Source organism: Ceratotherium simum, chromosome 7 (assembly GCF_057802395.1).
Source record: "Ceratotherium simum simum isolate JZ-2026a chromosome 7, ASM5780239v1, whole genome shotgun sequence".
Classification (NCBI taxonomy): Eukaryota; Metazoa; Chordata; class Mammalia; order Perissodactyla; family Rhinocerotidae; genus Ceratotherium; species Ceratotherium simum.
Genome location: NC_141906.1, coordinates 41,795,498 through 41,810,674, shown reverse-complemented (window position 1 = coordinate 41,810,674; position 15,177 = coordinate 41,795,498). Strand labels below are relative to the sequence as shown.

Below are 15,177 nucleotides of genomic sequence, written 5' to 3'. Positions count from 1 at the left end.
TCTGGGCTAGGATGACTCAAACAGCTAGGGATAGGAACAGCTGGGGCCAGAGAATTTACTTCCAAAATGGCTTCTTCATTCACATTTCTGGCACTTAGCTGGGGATGGCTAAAGGACAGGCTCATTTGGGACTATCAACTGGAAAGCCTACATGTGGCCTCTACTGCATGGCGGTCTCAAGGTAGTTGGACTACTCACAAGGCTGCTCAGAGCTCCAAAGCAAATTTCCCAGCAAAGAAGGTGGAAACTGCACGGCTTTTATGACGTACCTTTGGAAGTCACTTAGTGTCACTTACACCGTACTCTGTTGGTTGAAGAAGTCACAAGCCATTCCAGATTCAAGAGGAGGAAACATCAACTATACCTTTCAATGGCAAGGACATTGATGAATTTGAGGTTATATTTTAAAACCACTACCTAGGACTTTGTCTAGTCTAGCTCATGCTTATCCACGGCAGGTGGCTAGTTCACCATCTGGTCATTATTTAGCATCATTTTTATTCCTGTTCATTTCTCCTCTGCCAACTGATGAGAGTGCTGCCTATGAGAATATTATTACACATGCCTTACTTTCCATGTTTTCCAGGTCTCTTGGAAACTCACGCATTCCTCATAGCTAAGCTCACGTTCCAATTTTTCTACAAACTTACCACTTACAAGTGATCCTCTGACTTATAATTCCTGATTACCACCTGTCTTGTGGCATATACAATTCCTAATGGCTTCAGCTGACAAGAATGAGATGAGTGGTGAGACCAGCCAACGAACAGTGATAAGAAAATATCTGGGCTGATTCATGATATAGAGAAATAGGCTTCTGAATCAAACAACAATTTTGGCTAAGACATTTTTCTACCTTAAAAGATTTAAGAATCAGCATAGTAAGACAGAAAAGGAAGATTATTGGCAACACATCCAAGTTCAGAAGAAAGCTGAAAGCTGTTTTATAGAAGTGGCTTATAGAATAGACTTGACCATCATTCTGGGGCCAGTTAGGTTGTATTTTGGTGGTTGCCTCTACCCAGCACATAATGCTCTCTTTTTCTGAAGAATTAGAACACTTATAGCCTGAACCATTCCTTTATTTATTCAACAAGTATCTATTGAATATCTTCTATGGGTCAGGTAGTGTTTTTCTTCGCTGTTCAGGAACACAGTGGTGAAGAAGACACACCTCTGACCTCAGAGATTGTGAAGGAGACCAAAAACACCAAAAACAAAAACACAAACTTATTTTACAGTAAGGGAGCTCAAGATAAAGCACTTAACTCTAAACAAGCTCTTTCGTGCTTCGTCTCATGTCTTAATCTCCTCCAATGTGACTGCAAGCTCCTGGAAGGCGGGGACCACCTTTTATATGTGTGCATACCTCCTTGTATGGGAATGGCAAGTCCACAATAACCCATCACTAAACATTTGTTAATGGCTTGACTGACAAATACTGAAATGAAATGAGGTCGTGGAGGTACAAAGTGTATTGGCATTATTTTTGGCCCCCTGCAAAGGTTCTTGGTTGCCCATTTGTGCATTAAACAATCACCACCAACAAATAAGAATGTCATATGTACCATCTTATGCTTGGTAGGAGGAACAACAGGGCTTTGATTCCTTGACCCACAAGAGGTCTGTGGTGACTTGATTCTTCTCTGCTGGCTAGTGGCGCAATGGGTAAGAAGGGAGTTTGGCTCTGCCACTTATGAGCTATTACTTAACCTCTTGTGGACTCTGATTCCTCAACTTTGAGCAAGACTAGCATTCCCTTCCGCTTTACCCAGCACACGTTTTTGTTTTGTAACTAGTTCGGGTGCAGGGGAAGGTGGAGCACCCAGACTATCTATAAACTGATGGGATACAGCATGGCCTCTCCCTATGCTTCTGTTGTTTCACAGTCAATTCTCAATCTTTATGAGGTTTAAGTCCCAGTGAATTTTCCCCTCAAAAACCAAACAGGATAATGAACCACTTTCTTGCAGTTTCCATCAAGACAACTCTTTGTGAGTTCTAAATGTTCTGTCCAGATTCAAAGAAGCTGGTTTCTTCATGAGTGGTTGGAATAAGACTTTTCTTGGAAGCTACTGAATATGGATTAGTTGGATTGTTTCGCAGGAAATAAAAAGCAGGCTCTGGGGTGACTACTTCAGCACTTAATTGGGTTAGCAAAGAACTGCAAATGAGAGGTTTTCCTCAGGAGGGAAAAGATGTTTACGGCCCCCCACCCCTCTAGGTGGTGGATTTTAACCTAAACACTAGTCTTCAAATGCAGCCTTTAATTTAGGAACCATTATAAGAATCTATTAGAGCAGAAAATGTCAGGTTGAAAAATTAACACATCACAGGAGTTAATTAGAACCCAGCCTCTCATTAGATGCAAATGGAGAGCCCTCCAACTGCCCAACAGCCTGCTGGAGTCATGTTTGTTGCAGCTCCAAAGTGGCTGTTATCCTTACTTTCAGACAGTGGCCAGAGGAAGGTGCCCAGGCAGTCCTGCCAGAGCCACTAGGGGTCCCTGGCCTGCCTTTTAGGTTAACGGAATGTCCTATTCACGTGTCCCTTCTTCTACTCCTCTCCTAAACGCTCTGCATGTTACAGGGTGGACAGACCTCTGCCTGGAATTGCCTCAGGGACGTGTTTTCTGCAACAAAGACAAACATGCCATGCCTGTCACTGGGAGCAGACTGGTGACTGTGTAAACCACTCTGAGACAGGGAGGCTGAGGGGCTCCAGGCCATTCAGACTTAGCTCTGAGTTGTGGTCTTTGTTTTCTTTCCACATTCAGACTGAAATGTGATTCCTCTGGCTTTCTTTTTTGGAAAATACCTGCAATGAGTTCCATGCCGGAAAAGAAAAGCTGTTGACAGGAAAAGCTTCTGATGGGGAAGGGGCTTCTTCAAGTGTTCTCAAAGGAGACAGGGGCTTCAAGCAAGCTGAGGCAGGGATGCCAGGGCTGGGAACAAGAGGTCCAGATCACAAAAGGGTCTTCTTTAACTAAGGATTAGGCTGAGTGTCAAGCAGTTTCCTCTGTGAGAGCAATACCACGCAGAGACTTTTGGGCCAGGCAGACATGCATCTGAGCCCTTCCCTGTCACTTACTGTGTGATCCTGGAGAAATTGCTTAACCTCTTAGAACATTAGTTTTCTCAAGCTCTTGCATGTGATAGATGAGATAATGCATGTAAAGCAGGTAAGACAGTAGCTGGCACAGAGGAAGGGTTCTATATGAGTTATTTGTTATTGATTTAATAATAGTATTCCTTCACTCAACACTAATGGTTTTCCCTCTGTGTGCCAGGCCCTGTGCAAGGGAAAGCTCTTGCTCCTTGACCTCATGGAGTTCACTGTTTAATAAACCATGTACACATATGTTTAGCACAAAGCAAGCCCCCCTCCCCTCCTCGCAAGTGCCCTGGGAGAAGAGCCCACTGCACATTAACTCTGCTTTGTTGAGTAGCTCAGAATCCTACAGGTCATCCCCTTGGAGCCGCCCTCCAAACCCAGCTACCTCTACCTTCAATTTATCCACAATTCTCTGTGCACTTATCACATTCAGTTCCAGTTGTGTGTTTCTTCTTTGTCTCCTGTGAGTTCCTAGAGGGTGAGGATCATCTATTCACTTGATTCAGTCATCTAATCATTTATTTATCTTTGTAGGCCAATAGTCTCATGCATTACTCAGCACAGGCATACAGAAGATTCACCCCTACTGCTGAGTATGTAGATTTCCAGCTGGGAACTTTTCTGGTGAAATAACCCTGCCCCCATCTTTGAAAGGCCTCCTTTGGGCCCTGGTTTGGTTGGTCTTTCATTTTCTAAGTATCACTATGGCTCAAGCCTCAGTTTCTTCATCTCTTTAAGGGGCTAATAGAGCTTCTTTTCCTGGGAGGTTATGATGATGGCTGGAGACAACGCAGCTTCTATGTGCCCAACACAGTTCTAGGCACAGAGCAAAATTACCAAAAAAAGTTGATTCCATTCTTGCCCTCAGCCAAGTCCAGCTGCCAATATAAGAAAACTAAAAATACAAGACACATATAAGCACTACATGAGTGGTGCAGACATCCTTCTAACTTGTATCCAGCCTTTGCCTTATGCCAGACTTGGCTGACACGGGAGGATACAAACATGCATAATAACTTGGTCCCTGTCTCCAAGCCCCAGGAAAACAGTGGCAAGTGTTGGACAAAAAGATCTCAGAAGAGAGTAGAAAGCTCTTTACCCAGATCCTCAGACCTGGGCTGCAGGAGATTGGAAAGCAGGAAAGCAGGAGGTTGTCCCAGAACAACAACAATATCCAAGTTATTGAGCACTTACTGTGTGTCAGACACTCTGCTAAATGATTTACTGGCATTATCTCACTTAACTCTTAGGCCAACTGTGTTGGGCAGTCATACACTTCCTTATTTTACAGATGGCCAATTTGAGGCTGAGAGAGGCACAGTAGCTTGACCACAGTCAAGCAACAAGTAAATAGCTTAGGAATCCACCTGTCGAGGGTTTCACTGGCCCAACTGGAAAGCGGAGAGGGCACACTGGCACAAAGCTCCGTCCGAGGGGTGGGGGTGGGGGAGAGGGCTGGGAATGAGAGAGGCGCGAGTTGGAACAAAACACGGGTCGCAGGATCCCCAGATCCCCAAAACCCTAAGCAGAAGCAGAATAAGTTAGAAAAAGATGCAGGCTGCAGGGGAGGGTTGCCTGGGGGCCGGGGGAGGGGAGCCCCGGCGGTTATGCGCCTTCTTCGCCCCCGGTGCACAGGTCAAGCCTCTCCCCTCCCGCCCTCTCACCCTCCCAACCTTATTTAGAAACCGTGTCCCCGAGACAGGAAGGGCGGCGGGCCGAGAAGCACGGAGCGTCCCGGTCTCATTTCCTCTCGAATCCCCCTGTGGAATTTCATTTCATACGGTGAGGAAATCGGAGCGCGAGACCGTCGGCTGCTCGGCTGCTCCGGGGCGCCTCCCCCACTCGCGGCTGGAGACCTGCAGCTCCCGGGCGCAGGTCGGGCCGAGTCTGGGGGCGGGAAGAGGGGGCCGGGCTCCAACCCTAGCAAGTTAGGAGTGAAAATAGCTGCGAGCTCGCGCGGTACCAGGCACCGTGCTCAGCGTTTTGCGCATTATCTCTAATCCTCCCAAGTCACTTTACGGGTGAGGAAACTGACGCCGAGAGGTTGAGCAAATTGCTCAAAGTCACACAGCCGGGATTTAAAGCCACAATCTTTGTCAATCCAAATCCAGTGTTCTTTGTGTAGGACAGGGATAGGGAGGTGGCCACGGGCCGAGGTGACAGCTGGAAAACGGAAAGGGAAGGAAGCCGACTGATCTGGGAGCACTTCTCACCTGAAAGAGGAGGGCGCAAGCTACCTTGGCCGGAGCGACTGGGCTCTATCCCAGCGCGGCCCCTGAGCGCCGCGAACCCGCTGGGAGGAAAGTGAGAGCCGGGAAGCGGGGCGGGGCGCTCCGGGGAGAGGGGGGGGAACGGAGGGGGGGGGCCGGCGGGTGGCGGCCTGACCCTTCCAGCGGCGGAGCGGCCCCGCCCCTCGCTGCCCACGGTGCCCGGCCATTGGAGGGGCGCGCTGTCCGTCCCGCCCCGCCGCCGCCCAGCGAACCTCCAGCGCCGCGGAGGGCTCGGGCGGTGAGAGCGGTGCGGCGCTGGGTGCTGGCGGGTTCCGCCGAGACGCCGAGCGGACGCAGCTTGCGCTGGGTTGGGGCTCGCCGCTTGCAGCCATGACCCTCGTAGTCTGTCCGTCGGCCCCGGCCCGGGGCGTCTAATATCCCACACAGACGCGCGCAGCTGCCGGAGAGCCGGCCGCTGCCCCCTCGTCGCCCTTGGTGCCTTATCACACTCCCCTTCCCGGAGCTGGGAGCAGCGCGGGCAGCCGACGCCCCCGTGCAAACTGGGGGTGTCTGCTGGAGCAGCCCCCGCCGCCGCCGCTGCTGCCCCCGGCTCTGGCCATGGCCTGGCGGGGCGCGGGGTCGAGCGTCCCGGGGGCGCCCGGGGGCGTCGGTCTCAGTCTGCGGCTGCTGCTGCTGTTGCTGCTACTCCTGGGGCCGGCGCGGGGCTTCGGGGACGAGGAGGAGCGGCGCTGCGACCCCATCCGCATCTCCATGTGCCAGAACCTGGGCTACAACGTGACCAAGATGCCCAACCTGGTGGGGCACGAGCTGCAGACGGACGCCGAGCTGCAGCTGACAACGTTCACGCCTCTCATCCAGTACGGCTGCTCCAGCCAGCTGCAGGTGGGCACCCCACCCCCACCCCTGGCGGGACCCCCTGGGCAGGGACGCCCCAAACTAACTCCGTGGAGGCCTTGCCAAGTCGAGCCCTTTGCCCCCTTCCTAGACTAAAGGGTAAAACTATCCTGGAAAAGTGATTTCCATCCCCACCCCCACTTTTCAGTCCTTTCTCAGGGACTGGAAGCCAAAACGTTGTGTAAGTCGTCTGGCCTGCGAAAGAACCCACTCGTACACCCGCCCTTCCGTTTTCTCCCCTGCCCACCCTTGTCTGGCCAAGCCCCTAACCCCAGTGGACCTGAGGGTTATCTTTGCCAAGGATTCTGGCCGCCGCCGCTCGGTGGGCGAGTTCCCGGCAGGGCAGCCAGCTGCAGCTAAGACTTGGAAGGAGAGATAAGGAGACGAGAACTCCTCCTCCCTCACCGTCCTCCCTTCTCTTCCATATTTTTGGGTGGGTTATTAAATGAAACACCACTGCCCGGTTGTCTGCCGAATGGCCCCTCCTGGCGTCATCCTGCATGATTTTAGAGGTCATGCAGAAAGCAATGGTTGAGTTGGCTTGAGTTCGTTCTTATCCTCAGGGTTGAGGGCAGGTTTTGTTACTTGGAGGGGGAGACAACTCAGCTTGGGAAAAAGGTAATGTTTATGGACAAGCTTCAGGAAGGTAGTTTGTGTATTGGGAAGTTGTTTTTTTTTGCAGTCATTAAAAATTTTAAAGATTATGTAATGACATAGAAAATGTTCATCCTACAATAATAAGTGAAGAAACAATTTACATATACAGGGTGATTATAATCTTACAAAAACAACAACCAATTCATTAAAAAAAAAAAAGAACTGAAAGGAAATTTGAAAAGTTTAACACTGGTTGTGTTTTGGTTAGTGAAGGTAAGAGTGATTTTTAGAAATTTAGAAAAGAGAGGTTGGGAAAAAAATAGAGGGTAGTTGTCCAGGCTAAAAGCTTCAGAAATCCGTGGTTCTGGCTGTTAACTTCTGAAAGATAAGAAACAGGCAGGCAGCTTACTTACTAGGTGCATGTTTTTACACACGTCATTTTAAAAGTTGGATTGTGGTTTCAGAAAGATGGTTGGGATTAGACCTGTTGCTGGTGAACTCTCCCTTTGGAAGTTTCAGAACTTTAGAACTAGGTTATAAAAGCTTAAGAAATGATCCTCTAGCCCTCAGTTTGGAAACAGCACATATCCTGACATCAGTTGCAATTTCGTTGGAGAAACAGCCTTTGCAGGGATATATATTTTTAATTACATGTATCCTGGGGAACAGCCAAGCTGTTTTGAAGGACAGGACTGGATCCCTTTACATACTGGAAAATAGTTACTTGTAACTCTAGACTTCATAGACAACATCTGTAAGGAGCCAAGCAGACTGTTTATCAATGCTGGAGGAATTGAGGACAGCAACTGGACTCTCCCCTGCTGGTAGTGCAGTTTCAGGGACTTAACATTTATATTTTCCTGTTGTGCTTCATTGAGAAAACCTGGCCAAACAAGCCCTTGGTGACCGGAGACCTCAACCTGTCTCCCATCCTTGGGTCTAACAGTGTCTCAATTAGGACGTTTTCTGTTTCGTTATGGGACTGATTAAAAAATAATTTTAGGAGATAAAGTAGAGAATATTAACAGGAGAAAAGGTGGATCTACATTTTTTTTCTTATGGTGATAAAGAAATGGGGATAAAAAGAAATCACCTCATCACCGAAATGACTGAGTCACTTAATTAGTCTGTTCAGTTCTTCCAAATAGTAGCTGAAAGGGGAGGGTGACTCAAAGTCAGTTTTTTAGGTTTATTTCCTTAAGTGTTGTGCAGAAAGGTATTATGTAATTCTTCAGGTCCTTTTTATGCATTTATTTATTTATGTTCTCCTGGAAAGGATTACTAGAACCAAAAGAAGAAAAGTGTGTAAGTGATGGATTATTAGGCACCCTTGTTGGAGGTCACAGTAAACAGTCAGACTCTCCATAGGCTGGTTTAAAAGTAGATACGTACTTTGCCTGGAAGCGTTCAGCTCAGCTTTGTGCAAGTGTTTGGTCAGACGTCCAAGTCATTGTTTTCTTTGTTCATTTCATGACTTTTCCAGTTCTTCCTTTGTTCGGTTTATGTGCCAATGTGCACAGAGAAGATCAACATCCCCATCGGCCCGTGCGGCGGCATGTGTCTTTCAGTCAAGAGACGCTGTGAACCTGTCCTGAAGGAATTTGGATTTGCCTGGCCGGAGAGCCTGAACTGCAGCAAATTCCCGCCACAGAATGACCACAACCACATGTGCATGGAAGGGCCGGGTGACGAGGAGGTGCCGTTACCCCACAAAACCCCCATCCAGCCTGGGGAAGAGTGCCATTCCGTGGGAGCCAATTCTGATCAGTACATCTGGGTGAAAAGGAGCCTGAACTGCGTTCTCAAGTGTGGCTACGATGCTGGCTTGTACAGCCGCTCGGCCAAGGAGTTCACCGATATCTGGATGGCAGTGTGGGCCAGCCTGTGCTTCATCTCCACCGCCTTCACGGTGCTGACTTTCCTCATCGATTCTTCCAGGTTTTCCTACCCTGAGCGCCCCATCATATTTCTCAGTATGTGCTATAATATTTATAGCATTGCTTATATTGTCAGGCTGACTGTAGGCCGGGAAAGGATATCCTGCGATTTTGAAGAGGCAGCAGAACCTGTTCTCATCCAAGAAGGACTTAAGAACACAGGATGTGCAATCATTTTCTTGCTGATGTACTTTTTTGGAATGGCCAGTTCCATCTGGTGGGTTATTCTGACACTCACTTGGTTCTTGGCAGCCGGACTCAAATGGGGTCATGAAGCCATTGAAATGCACAGCTCTTATTTCCACATTGCAGCCTGGGCCATCCCTGCAGTGAAAACCATTGTCATCTTGATTATGAGACTAGTGGATGCTGATGAACTAACTGGCCTGTGCTATGTTGGGAACCAAAACCTTGATGCCCTCACGGGCTTTGTGGTGGCTCCTCTCTTCACTTACTTAGTAATCGGAACTTTGTTCATTGCTGCGGGTTTGGTGGCCTTGTTCAAAATTCGGTCAAATCTTCAAAAGGATGGGACAAAGACGGACAAGTTGGAAAGGCTGATGGTCAAGATTGGGGTCTTCTCAGTCCTGTACACAGTTCCTGCAACCTGTGTGATTGCCTGTTATTTCTACGAAATCTCCAACTGGGCTCTCTTCCGGTATTCTGCAGATGACTCCAATATGGCAGTTGAAATGTTGAAAATTTTTATGTCTTTGCTGGTGGGCATCACTTCGGGCATGTGGATTTGGTCTGCCAAAACTCTTCACACGTGGCAGAAGTGTTCCAACAGATTGGTGAATTCTGGGAAGGTAAAGAGAGAAAAGAGAGGGAATGGTTGGGTGAAGCCTGGGAAAGGCAATGAAACTGTAGTATAAGGCTAGCTAGCCTCCACGCCTTCCAAATTTTGAAGGGGGGGAATGCCAGCATTTCGGTGCAAATGCTACTTAAAGTTTCATGCAATGAATCTCAGTTTGAACAAACTAGCAACACTTAAGTGACCCCCGTAACCCACCACCACTCGCCCCCTCCTCACCAGCATCATAAAACTAATGATTTTGCTGCAGACTTTGGAATGATCCAAAATGGAAAAGCCAGTTAGAGGCTTTCAAAGCTGTGAAAAATCAAAACATTGATCACTTTAGCAGGTCGCAGCTTGGAGTGTGGAGGTCCTGCCTAGATTCCAGGAGGTCCAGGGCGATGCTGCTTTTCCTGCAGGGTGGGATTGGAACTGTGAGTAGGTAACTTGCAGGGAGAAAGATTAACTTTTTTAACCCTTTAAAATTTTAAATACTAACTGGGTCTTTCAGATAGCAAAGCAATCTATAAACACTGGAAATGCTGGGTTCAGAGAAGTGTTACAAGAGTTTTATAGTTTGGCTGATCTAACATAAACATTTTCGGTGGTGCACTGTCTGCTGTTTAGAACTTCGTGGACTGCTCTCCCAAGAGGTGGTGTCAGAATCTTTCAGTGCCTTTGTCATAAAACAGAATTGTTTGAACAAACAAAAGTACTATACAAACACACATAAGGTATCCAGTGGGTTTTTCTTCTCTCTTTGCCTCTTAAATTTCAACATCTCTGTTCTAGGCTGCTGCTGTTTTCTTCATTTTACATTAATGACTCAAAATAGGTATTTTTATAGGAATTTTTGCACTGCAGCATGCCTCATGAGGGGAAAAGGAAGGGTGATTCACTTTCTGACAATCACTTAATTCAGAGGAAAATGAGATTTACCAAGTCGACTTACCTTACCGACCCCAGAGACCTATTGCATTGAGCAATGGGGACTTAATATATTTTACTTTGTGTGATTGCATCTGTGCAGACGCCAGTCTGGAAGAGCTAAAATGTTAAGTTTCTTGGCAACTTTGCATTCGCACAGATTAACTGTGTAATTCGTGTGTGTCAATTACAATTAAAAGCACATTCTTGGACCATGACATAAGAGTATACTCAACTGACTTTAAAACTATGGTCAACTTGCATTCTCAGAATGATAGTGTCTTTTTTTTCCTTTAGCGTAAGAATGTTATCAGAGTCTGGTCTACTTAGCACAATGGAGACTTTTTCAATTTTGTAGAGGGAACTGAGGACAGCTAATCCAACTACTTGGTGCATAATTGTTTCCTAGTAATTGGCAAAGGCTCCTTATAAGATTTCATTGGAGGCAGTGTGGCCTGGAGTATTTATATGGTGCTTAATGAATCTCCAGAATGCCAGCCAGGAGCTTGATTGGTTAGTAGGGAATAAAGTGTAGACCGTATGAAATGAACTGCAAACTCTAACAGCACAGGTCTTAATTGCCTTTTGCAGAGGTATCCAGAGCTTTTAAAATTTATGCTTTATGTTCCTCACAAGGGGGTACCCCCAGCAGCCTCTCAAAAGTTGGAGTTCTTTTAAAATTGTACCCTTTTTCTTAACCCGCCTTAGGCCTTCTAATCACCAGATCTCGAGGACAAATTGTTGACCGTGCCACAGGTTGCTCTCCCTGCAGCTCATACCTGTCTGTGCTTCGGCAGCTGCTTTGTAATGACTCATTTATTTATTTATTCATGCTCCCCACCCCCCACTCCCCACTTTTTCAAACAGGTAGGAAAGCTTTTATCACATTTGTTTGTGGAAAAACATTTCCAGGGACTCAAAATTCCAAATAGATGGTCAAATTCTGGAAATAAGCATGTCTGTTTTTTGTTTATTTGAGCTTTATGCCCATGGCTTGACATTTCCCTTCCTTCTTTCCTCTGTTTTTGCGTGGTTCTTGAGCTGTCTAAGATGAAGGTGCATGTAAGGTCTGTTGTGTGTCTTGGGGCTTTGGAGACAGACACAAAGTGGGCATGGGTGGCCCCTGCTGTGTGTGCTGAGCCTGAGTACCTTGGCTGGACTCTGGGTCAGCGCTCCAGGAGCATGAGAAACGGTCCCCAGCAGGGCCAGTTGAACTCCATCTGAGACTCCATCGCTATGAAATGTAACATGTGAACTCCTCGTGCCGCTTGCAGACAGTTCCCATAGCTGGCCAGGGCCCTGGAGCATGCACCCAGGGGCAGAGCCTGCCCTTACTCACGCTCCGCTTGAGTGTCTTGGGAGTTGTGCAGAGACTCTGGCCCAGGAAAGGGAGGAAAGACTGTGTAGCAGGGCGCTGGCCTTGCTGTTAGCGCGTAGGGGTTTGTAATGCAATTTTCTTTGTGATGTCTCAGTGATTGTGTGCCCAAGGCAGCACCTAGCAGAGGGCCGGGCACAGAGTAGGTGCTCAGTATTCGTGAATGATGAAACAACAATAATAACCATAAAAGGACTTGAGTGACCCTGGCCACCTGAGTCTGGAGCCGGCGCCCTGACCACTTTGTGGATTTTAACATGTCTCTTCCCCATCTCTTGCCTTCTCAGGGGAAAGTGTATTTGATCAGAAGTGGCCGTTGGTGCGGACTGGATTAGTAGCCTTAGCAATGTCACAGGGTTTGAGGCCTTTTCTTTCACATTCCGGACAATGGGGAGTATAATAAATTGTGGTTTCAGGAAAGAAGCCTTATGGCTGAGGAGTCAGTTACCAATTACCTTGAAGCAACTCCATCACCTCTTTAGTTGATATTTGTTTTAAGAAAAAAAAAAGTTAATTATCGGCACATTTATTGAATGCCAACTGTTTGTAAAGCCCTGTGTCAGGTGTCTTAGGGAATGTCATGGAGGATGGGCTCTGTTCTTCTAACTCACCTAGACTGGGCATGCTCCTGGGTCGGCTGAACTTTGCTTTTCATTTTGGGAAGCAGCAGGGGCCTCTGTTTCACTGTCTCCACCCCATAAACCTCTTCCTGGGTCTTGCTACCTTTAACACATCTTTCATCCCTTCCCAGGATTCCCTGCAAATCAATTACAGGGGATTTGACAGAAAGCATTAGCTCTGTTTCTTGACATTCTCCTTGGAAATCTCCTAGGAAGACTATGAAAATTGGCTGTAAGGGTGTGAGCTCCTACGTCTAATATGACTTTGGGGGCAGGCATTTCGGGGCTTGGGGTGTTCCATGTGACTTGTACAGATGAATTCGCAGACAGCATCTTGCTAGGGAAAAGGTTAGGATTGTTTTTCTTTCTGTGAAATCTAGAATAAGTAGGTATGACGTAGCTTCCTACGAAATCCCTTGGCCTCCAGAGATTTTATTCAACAGGGCCCATGAATACCTCTGTCCAGTCTCCTCTCTGGCACACTCCTTTCTGCTCCTTCATAAAAGCTACAGCTCAAGGTGGAGGAACATGGGGCAGGGTGGAAGTGGCCTGAACTGTCTGGTTAGGCTATTTGGTTGATTCATATCCTTTTTCCTCTATGGAGACCCGTTTCCTGATCTCTGAGACGGCTTCTGAGCTGGCAGCTTGCTCAGGGACCTGAAACCGGAGAAGGGGTGACACTTTTTATTTTCCTGAAATGCTGTCTGACTTTCCCTTCCCCGGTCACTCCGTCACCTGCACCCCCAAACCCGGAATCTGGGAAACTTCCGTATCTAAGTTCTGAATTGTGACTTTACCAGCATCCCCAGCTCTGTCCTCGCTGGTCCCCCTCACCTTTCTGGTCACTGAATTCAGTGCTTACTGTGTTGAGAACCAAGCTGGGACCTGAGGAGGCAAAGAGGAACTCGACAGTCTCAGCCCTGGAGGGCAGACTCAATTTAAGGGGATTTCACCAGGGTGGTGCAGTCTTTGGCGTCTGGTGAGGTGGCTACAGCAGCAGTTAGGGAAGAGAGCCCCAGAGCACAGGAAGGAGCCCCCAGAATCGATCTACATCCTGAATTTCATTCTGTGATGGAGGAGATTGGAGAGAGTTGCTATTCTAGCCAATTATGTCGAGTCACTGGACTCTGACAGCTCTTTTTGTTCCTTTATTGTATTTCGGTTCAGAGTCTCCGTCTGGGTTTGTATTATGTCTGGCAGAGGACCCAGGTTATCATTTTTCCTCTGGGCCTAGGTCATAGATCTTGGAAACTCCTACAAGAGCATTTTGCTCCTACCCAGGATCAGATACCAGAGCCTTAAATAATGGATTTTGTTTCACTGTGGGCTGGTCAGGGCTCTGCTGCTGCCTCTCACCATGCACGTGTGCAGTGATGGCCCGCTGGACGTCACCAGGAGGGAAGTAGCCCCGGATCCCCCGGCAGGCCTCTTCCTCTTGGTAAGCCCCATTGCCCGATAGTAGCCTGTTTCTGTTTCTGATTCACCTTATTTCCCTCCTTCTTTGTACCCGCAAATTCCCAGTATTCACCCAGGCAGTTTGTAGAGGACCTGTTTGGGGTCCGGTATGAGTCGTGTCCTCCAAGCTTTTGTAGCTTCCTGATCTGCTATAATATTCCATACATGACCACTGTCATCCCAGAAGGCCTCTGAGAAGAGGCAGGAGCAGCTCACTCCTGAAGACTGGGTCCATCTTCTCTCCCATCCTGCTGGTGGCCTCAGGCCCCAGTTTGGCCGTGGGCTCTGGGAGGGGAGGCTGCTTTCTAGGACTCTCCCACCATGGCATCTAGGTGGTTCTGAATTTTTTCCTACCTCACAGGGATGGTATGAGACTTTAGAAGGTCTGAGGATGAAGGCCCTTGAGCTCTTTGTAGGAAGGTGGAATATATATCGGGTGTGATCTGTGAAAAGCTGAAATGTGACTCAGCCTGCTCATGCAGCACTCAGGCTAGTGCTCTGCGGCCTTTCTTTGAATCCCCCTGCCACCCCGCCACCCCAGCCAGCTTGAGACCGACCTGGGGGACTTTCAGATGTTTGACATAGAGGTACCAGGTAAACCCCTGCTACACACACCCGGAGCAAGTTGCTGAACATCGAAGGAAACGGACCCTGCTTTTAAGGATGTACAAACGTATGTCTGCATCCATGTCTGTACTGTAAATTTCTAATTTATCACTGTACAAAAAAATAAACTTTGCTATTTAATTTTTGTATTAAAGGAAAATAAAGTTTTGTTTATTAACTGGTGTGTGATCTGGCATATCCCTGAAGGTGTGTGTTAGCCCCTGGGAAGCAGTGAGAAATGCAGAACGCGGTTTGCAGGGCAGCTCGAGAGACTCTTTCTGAGAGCCTCTTTGTTTCTTTTTTGCTGGTGCTGTTTTTCCCCTCTGGGATTTCTCCTGGGTCAGCAAACCCCCGAGGTCCAAGGTCAACAGAATTTATCACCACTGTGGTCATCAGTAACACTCAAGTGGTCACACTATGCTTTGGATGTCATTATAGTTCTCAAGCTGTCAGCCCATGACGCCTCTTTTTGGTATTTCCACTATGTGTGGCCATTTTCATACACCTTCCAAGTCCCTTGGACTTAATCTGGTGCCCTGAAAAGTGTTTTGCTATCACTGCTAGAGCTTCAGGCCTCTTACATAGGGGAGAGAGAGATTTTTTTTTTTTTTTACTTCAGATTTTC

The 15,177-nt window shown here is 47.7% G+C and overlaps 1 protein-coding gene across 1 annotated transcript; it reads left to right on the top strand.

Annotated features, from left to right (window-relative positions):
- The first annotated feature begins 5,618 nt into the window (after positions 1-5,618).
- FZD4 (frizzled class receptor 4) lies at positions 5,619-14,730 on the top strand. The gene is made up of 2 exons (XM_004434088.3): positions 5,619-6,227; positions 8,320-14,730. The coding sequence occupies exons 1-2, from the start codon at positions 5,943-5,945 to the stop codon at positions 9,646-9,648; spliced, it is 1,614 nt and encodes a 537-aa protein (XP_004434145.1). The 5' UTR covers positions 5,619-5,942; the 3' UTR covers positions 9,649-14,730.
- Positions 14,731-15,177: the final 447 nt, after the last annotated feature.